General features: G+C 44.6%; 1 protein-coding gene across 3 annotated transcripts in view; it reads left to right on the plus strand.

The window, feature by feature from the left end:
- Eb1 (microtubule-associated protein RP/EB family member 1) overlaps positions 1-7,209 on the plus strand; it is a 37,116-nt gene extending 29,907 nt beyond the window's left edge. For 2 of the 3 annotated variants that reach the window (XM_075669518.1, XM_075669519.1), the window contains exons 8-9: positions 1,137-1,178; positions 5,002-7,209. In XM_075669518.1, the coding sequence (XP_075525633.1) occupies positions 1,137-1,178; positions 5,002-5,076 (117 nt within the window). In that variant the 3' untranslated portion in view covers positions 5,077-7,209. The remainder of the gene's footprint in view (positions 1-1,136; positions 1,179-5,001) is intronic. The other variant, XM_075669522.1, reaches the window with a different exon arrangement.
- Positions 7,210-8,238: the final 1,029 nt, after the last annotated feature.

Genomic DNA, 8,238 nt, shown 5'->3' on the forward strand with positions numbered 1-8,238 from the left:
TAAATAGCCATGAAAGCTGCTTGTAAGACTATGGAAGAGCTCAAAAACTGTTCTGTGCAGTTTTCACGGTATTGTAAAAAGAATACCTCTTACCGAGCTCCTATTTAGAGGAAATGTGGTACATGTAGGGTTTTGTTAACTTCGTTCTCGGAATCCTGGGAGTCGACATGGTCGTCATTTGCTACTCCATTCCAGCCTGTCTGCCACTGCATTCACGTGCAACAAGGCGCAATTGTGTTAGCAACCCCGCCAACTTGTGTTTTTATGACAGAGTTGAATATCTTCATTGTACCACTTGTCCCACGAGAAGCCAGCACATGAGCATAATTATACCTGCCAGTGGGGCCGATAGACCCCCCCCTCCCCTCCCCCCCAAAAGAAAAAAAAGAAATTTATAATACTGTTCGTGTCACCCCCTGCAGTAGCTCAGTGGCTGTGATGCACTGCTGACCTCCAGGTCGTGGGGTCGATTCTAACTGCTACAGCCGCATTCTTATGGGGACGGAAGGCAAGAACACTTGCATACGTTGCATTTCGTGCATGTTAAACAAACCTTGGTGGTCGAAGTTAACCCAGGGGTCCACAACTACAGTGCGCCTCATTATGAGACTTGTGTGGTTTTTAGCATGTAAAACCAGATACTCTTTTTTTTTTTTTTTCAGTGTGCGTGTCTTTGCTTTAAACAATAGTCGCCAACAAATAATTCAGACTACATGGGGACTGCTTAAAGTGCGAATAATGCTAGTAAAGGTGACCTTGTTTTAGAAGTGTTGTGAACGCATCGTTGCACGCGTGAAGGCTATATGTGTAGCATCTTTTATTATGGATTCAAAGTGGTAAAATAAGGTGCACCTAAATCTGCAATGGAAGCCATCGCTCATAGGCACCACTGTCTGGAACTAGTCGCACGAAATCTCGCGAAAGTGAAGGTATCCCCACATGGTGATTGTGAGAGAATATAGCACTCCCTCCCCCCCCGCCCCCTTTTTTGCCGATTTTGGAATAACTTGGTTGATCAACTATTTTGGAGACCCAGTTACTTGAGCTTTTAAGTAGCCCCCATTCAGTCCAAATTATCGGTAGGCGACTGTACTTGTTTGACCGAATTCTAAAATATTTTCTTGGTCCTGTGACAGGAGGACCTTCAGGAAAACGAGTGTGACAACCAGTCACAGCGCGTAAGTTGTGCGCAGGCACCTGAACTGCATGAAATCAAAATCTACGCTTTGCAGAACGAGCGCAAGGAACCATGTACAAAGGCACTAGTCCATTTAGCGATTGCTTGCTCAGCAGAATTTCATTGATGCCTGATTTGCCCCGGGATGTTTTTTTTTTTTTTTTTTTATCGGAGGCAACATTTGGTTAATATGTGCTGCTGTATTTGACAAACGTAATCGTTAGGTGGGATCTATTTTTGCATGGTGCCAGTGCGCAACTTGGTAGTGCTAATCTGACTAATACTTGTGACACGTCATTAGATTGTTTATCACCAAGCGTGCAGTGCATTTTGTGCACAAGTAAACACTGTAGGTCAGCAGTGTAATATAGCCTCAATATAGAGCAGGATGACTGAACACAGTATACTTCGTTAATTCGATTTTTTTCAAGTAATTTGATCCCAACCAAAGATCTCGGCCCGCAACCATACATTCCTATGGGCCAGCGTTTCGCATTTTTTCTTGTTCTGAAATTGGCCCTTGACCTGAATAGGTGCAGCCGTCTTGGTGGCACCAGTGGGCAGTGAACGTGTTCCACGTTATCTCCGGCGACAACTTTTATTTATGGCCGTCCTTCAACAGGTTTTTCAGTTGATTCTAACTAGCGCTGTGTAAAAAGCAAGAACCATAATGGCAATGGGAAGCAGAGCTGTGCTTTGGTTGTTTTTCTGCCTACCTTAACTGGACCTGGCAGGTAATTCTAATTCTCTCCGTCTTGTCGAGGTTTGATTAATAGAAGTCAACTGTATAACAGTACACAATGCAAAAATGTGTGCAGTGGACAATTAGTGTCCTAACAGAACACGAATGATATTCCAGAGCCATTGAAGCAACCTGTTGACGTGTATGAGTTTGTGCACCTCGCATATCTTGTTTAGATAGCTTTGCATACATACTGCATACATGTCTTTGAATCTTGCTAAAAAAAGAGTTGAAGTGATCATTAGCTGCCGGCACATTGTGTGTTGTTGTGTATTGCCGTTTCTGCTGCAGTAATCCAAGGAAGTAAGCTAAACCCACTTATAGCAATACTGGTTTTAACAATACACGGGATATAACAGTGAGCAGCTGATACATGGCCAGCTTTTGCATACATTCTATGGCGAAATAGACCACTTACTACAATGCTCCCAGGTTGTGTTATCAGTTGCGTTATAAATTCGACTACTGGGCGTATGTGCCGAAAGGAAAAAGAATGCAAAGTACCTGAAGGGGGGGGGGGGTGCAGTAGTGAACTGCCGCACCCGCCTTTGTGCCATGCACCCTGCACAGCATGCCTTTGTCGCATCACCAGCCTTGTGTGCCTCTTTCCCGTTTCTCTTGTACCCATCTGACATCTGCGCAGTCCACTCGTGTGTCCGTGGGGTGGGAGGGAAGTGCGCGGGTGGCCGTACATAAGGCGATGAAGGCTGACTGTGGGGCGGGGTGAAAATGTGAAGCGTGCGGCGGCTTGAATTTTTCTTCCTTTCCTGGATTTTTCATTGCAGATGCACAGTAGCCTGATCTAGTTGTTACTGCCAATAATATCAAGACTGCTAATTGGGCTAGTTAGAATGTTGAATTTGCGGTTACGATACTTCAGCGCAGAGACGAGGGACAAAAGAGGGGGGGGGGGAGTGCAAAGCATCAACGCTTGTGCACTTCCTCTCTTGTCCCTTGTCCTTGTGTTGAAGTATTCTAACCATGCATGCCAGTAATATGGCATGGGTGCATTGCAGTAAGTGGTTTTATTTTGCCATAGAGAACACACAAATGTTCAAGTTGCAGCAGCTGCTCGTGGTTGCATGTATCGTTAAGGGGGGGGGGGTGGACCCAGGTATTTGGGATCGAAAATTGGCCCAGAATTCGTATTTTCAATACTTATTTTCCGCGCCCCTGACGCGTTTCTGTGCCTATCTCTAAAATTTGGTTACAAAATACCGCATAGTTCTTCCGTTATCGTGATCTAAAGATGCGAATCCGCAACCTTTCCCCTTTAAATTGGGTACAAACCGCGTCCCATTTCCGGCGCGTATAACTTTATAAACATTTTGGTATCATTTAAAAACTTGTTTCTGGCTTTCTTTATTCGTCGGTCGGCAACATTGCCGGTGCTGCGGTCACCATAAAAACAACAAAAAGAAAATCGTGGCACATGCTATTATTGGCCAATTTGAGCATGTGACCAAGATGGCAAGTCATGATTGGCTCCAAGGACCACGAACTCTCAAATGATGAAAACGGCCGCCATTTTGTCTGTCTTGCGACTGTGACTCTCCAAAGCTTTGTTCTGTGAATCGTTACGGGCGCAAACGTACGCACTGGATACCCGGCAGCTCGCCACTGAAGTTGTACCGCCGCCAAATGTCGATGCCTCACTACTTTGCCGAATCACGCATATCCACACACCAATTATACTAACGTCAGAATTGAACACGGCTGTTGTAACTGAAGAGGAAGTCGATAAGAGCACATGAGAAAGCTATGCTTGACAAGATTGCATCTATGACGGCAACGGAGTTAAAGATTCGGCGTTTTATTGAAGATCCGACCGCCGATAGTGCAACAGCCTCGGTCGCGAAGCCTGCTACTCTGTACGCTGTCGTCGGACTTGCAGCAGTGAACAATCTTCTCGGCATTTTCTCGTGTAATACTTGAGGTGGTTCTGCGTAGCTGGTGCAGGGCAACCAGGATTACCGTCCCACTACTAAACTGACGGAGGTTTGCGAGATCTGCGGGGAAGTTGCATCGGGATGGAGCTCACAGGGAATGGAGAGCCCGAAAACGTGTAATCCTTTTGAAGTGAACGTACTCGCAGTGCATGCTATGTCGTTGATCAGCAATGGCCAAACGGCCAAACGGCCATGAATTATACGTAGTGCCTACTGATGGGCTTTGGTCCCTTTTTTTTTTTTCAAGCTTTCTTTCCATATATCAGTTGTGAAATGTTTTTTCTTGTTTTCTCAAAACCAAAATTTTGATGATAATGCCGTATTGGAGGTGCATTATCTCTGCCTTCTACTTGTGCTATCCCTGTTGTTTTTTTTCCAGAAAGGCAAAGCTGTGTAGAGTGCAAATAAACGAAATAATGTTGTTGTATTTATTAGAAGATAACAAAAAATACTTTTCTTAGGTGGATTTCTCACTGAAGCTTGCAATGTCCTCGTTTGATATAAAATTGGATTAGAACACCATAATTGCTTATTTGCACTCTTTGTTAGTTCCACATCATTTTCATATGTTATTTATTACGCCATGTATAGTTTAGTAGATAGCTCACCTCCAAGCAAAGTCAGCAATAAAGCTGAGTTTCTTCAATTTCTGGAAAGTTATCTACTCTGCAAGAAAACTGGACGTATATTTAAAACTAGCACATTGAAATACTAAACTCGACAAGTTTCTTCGAAATCAACTAAGAATTTAAATTTTCAGGCGCAGCGACCCCCCTTAAGAGTGGTATAGAGGGCTTGACTGTATTTATTTCTGTCTAAATAAGATGTTTGTCCCCTCTGCGTTTTTTTGTGCAACCCGATCATATAGCAGTGGGATTTTCTTGGCACTTGAATATTGTTATAAATGGGGTAGTGTGCCTTGGTAGTGTACAATGCCTCGACCTTTCATTTGAAGTTGTGGGTGCCTGGGTTATTCGGCGTTCGACGGTAAAAACGGTACGCCAGCGAACAGAAGCACTCCCTGACCGTCTCTTCTATCAGTCTTCCATCTGCTGGTGTGCTTTTTATAGTGGATTTCCGTTTTAGGCAAGGCTTGAATTTTTTTTATTGGTTCTCTGTGCTAATATTCGCAGGAGGGCTTCTCGGTTCCCGAGGACTACGTTGAAGATGGCGGTAATGTAGCTGGAGGTGAAGAGGAAGAATACTAAACTTCTCATCCGCTTTGGTTTGGGACCTTCTGCAAGACAGCTTACTGTTCGGCTTTTGGTCTGACAAAGACGACGACCAATCAGACGCTACAGAAGAAAAGACTGTTAGTGTGTTTCGTTCAGTTTCCGTTCCCAAAGCACCTCTCCTCCCTGTGCCTTCAGTTAGAGTGACCTAGAATTGGAGAGTGCCCGGAACGCGCTTCCGAAAGGGAAGCCGAACGGCCGTAACACCATTGGGGGCGCTGCGATCGGTAGCACTCGCACGGCGTGGTGCAGAGGTAGAATGTCTGCTTCCCACGTAAAAGACCGGGGTTCGTATCTTGGCAAGGAGTAGTGTTTTTCTTTTTTTTTAATACTTCATGCATTGATGTTTATATTATTTATACTGCTGCTTAATAACTTGCTTTTGTTGCTTTGTAATGCAAGAAAGAGTGAAGTACAACATGGAAGAATAACAAAATTACTGAGGTTCGAACCCCGGTCTTTTGCATGGGAAGTAGACATTCTACCTTGGCACCAAGCTGTGTGGGTGCTACCGATCGCAGAGCCCCCAATGGCATTACGGTTTTTCGGATTCACTTTGAATGCATTGAATGAGCGGCTGTTCCGGACACTCTCCATGTTCTAGTACTCTCTACTTCAGTTTTTTACCCCTGTGGGCGATGCTTTGACGTTTTTTTTCCCCTTGCTGTTGCTGCAGAATGGGGGGGGGGGGGGCACACTAACTGTCCAAGCAGGATTCACCTGAGGCATTGAAGTACCGTTAGCCAAAGCAATACATTGACTTGTGGCTTTTGCAATTTTTTGTTTTTTGTTCCCAAGGGTAGGCACTTTTTTAACGAAATTCTTGAGCTCTTTCGTGGTCTTTCTAGTGACATTGCTTATTTTTCCCTTCGTCGAGATTGCTTTATGATCTCATGTGTGCTGCCCACATGATTTGAAAACGTGTAAATGTTGTTAGGTTTGGAGGAGGTGTATTTTCTTTATATGCACTCTTCTCCCTTTTAACGGTGTCTTCAAGTTGTGTTTAATCCAATATTTATAGCCATGGTCAGTTTGAATGGTGAGAGTGGCCACTTTGTTTTTTGGCCCCCTCTTTATTTTATTTTGAAAGACGCAAATGCAAAGTGGAGGATGGAGAGCATGTTAAGTCGTGGGCGTTCTTTCTTGGTGGCTCTGTGTCTGTTGGTGTTCCCAGATAACCAGAGTTTAGGTCATCCAGTCTCTCCTTACCTTTTGACCTCACTGTTATAAGAATGCAGTAGTTTCCCACTGAATGCTAAGACTACTACTGAGCAACTGCGCTAATACTGAACAATATCGTTACAAATGCAGCCTGTGCCCGTTTCAATGTGGCCAGAGAGATGATGCAATAGTGCATACAAGACCTTGGCACACGGCTTTGCTAGATCGTCCTGCTGCTTTGCTAGGGCGTGTTCAACCCTGTGGTAACTTTGAAAATAGATGGTGAGAAGTGCTTGATAGTTTAGTGTGGCAGCTGATTGTTAGATGCGCCTTGGAGAAGATCACTTGCATTTTTGAGAGCCTGAAATTGCCAAATCGCACACCAAGGAAGGCCTTGTAGAAGCATCTGGGGTTTACATGGTCCAAACATGGCGCACGAGTTCAGTATTAGCGGAGCAGCTTCTTGCCCTTACTATAGCGGTTGGTTTGAAAGTTCTATGGTTTCTCTGTTTAAACCCGGATGCACCTTGTAAATACGGACTTGTAAGCCTGTTGGTGTTTCATCACTGTGCACATGTTCAGAAGATTATAACGCAGTGAAGGGCTCCTCTTTCTGTGTTGTTTTACAGCAGTTTCCTCCACCTTTGGCTATTTTTAGACTAATGCGAAGCTGATGACACTGCTGTACACTGACATGCGTTTTTTGCTGTCTTTACACTAACGGCAAAGTTATGCAATGCAAAGTGAGCCTTGCCAGTGTAAAATGACATTGGCATTAATTTATGGTGCAGTTGTCAATAAAACGAGTTCTACTCCTGATTTGGTTCTTAGTTTCTTGTGTTGTCGTAGCTTGTTTACCTTGTCAGCATAGCCAGCTCTGCTTGGTGACAAATTTGCCATGTTACAAACCTTCTCTGTGGAAAAATAAAGTTGCAATGCTATTCTTTATTGTATGTGAAATGTTTGTTCTAATGCCATACTCTTCAAAGGAAATATGTAAACATGAATGCACTCATTAGCCAACAGCTAGCATTGCTGAAAGGGACTTTAGTGCCATTTTGTGCCATTCGTTTCAAGAAATCTTAGCATTTCAAAATGGCGTGGTAGGGAAGCTTAACTCCACATGTGACTTAAATGAGAGATAGCACACCTCACTCTGCAGGTACGAGTTGCATATACTCCTCGGGTATCTCTCTTCGATGCCAAGGCTGGCGTTGAAGCCGTGTTTGAGTCAGCGTTGTTGTGAGGTGGCATAAAAGAATTTCCCAATGTGCAGCAATTGGTTAGGTATGACTCGTCTGACTGCGCTGACGTGTAGTGGCTGCAGCGATTGCTTGGAACAAAGCAATCAAATGGATCTGCTCGTCCATGCCATCAGGGGTGTTATTCTGTTAGTGTTCACCTAGTAGATGTGTCCATGGTAGTCTGCTGATGAAGTCCTGGTTGGCTGGCGGTGCCGGTCTCCTGCTGAAGTGTACCTAAACCCAGGCAATCGGGAACTGCAGCAGCAGACGAAATATCTAGGCGTACGCGTATATCCCTGCCCCCCCCCCCCTCACAATCAGTTTTGTAGAACCAAGTGACGCTGTTGCTTGCCAGTATTTTTTACGAAGAGGGTTTCAACCTTCCATGTACCGATTCAATGGGGTGGGAGTTTTAAATAGACTGAAGCGCAACCTGGGGGCCTGTAAAAGTTGGATGGTGAGTACATATATGATGCCACCCCATCGGACGCAGTCTTGTTCATTTTGTGCGTTGTTTTGAATTCGTAGTTTTTCAGACTCCCAAAAGTTCATGCAACGTACACACGACCTTGTGCACTACATGTAACGCAGGTCGTAAAAAAATTTGTCAGTTTCAACGGAGGGTGAAGCTTTGAAAGCGATAGCATGGTTTTGGCCTCGAGCTCCACCACTGGAAAAACCTGGCGCCACCGTCAGCGTGACGTGCTATTAGGGATCACGTGGACATAGCGGC

The sequence above is a fragment of the Dermacentor variabilis genome, chromosome 9 (genome assembly GCF_050947875.1).
Source record: "Dermacentor variabilis isolate Ectoservices chromosome 9, ASM5094787v1, whole genome shotgun sequence".
Lineage (NCBI taxonomy): Eukaryota > Metazoa > Arthropoda > Arachnida > Ixodida > Ixodidae > Dermacentor > Dermacentor variabilis.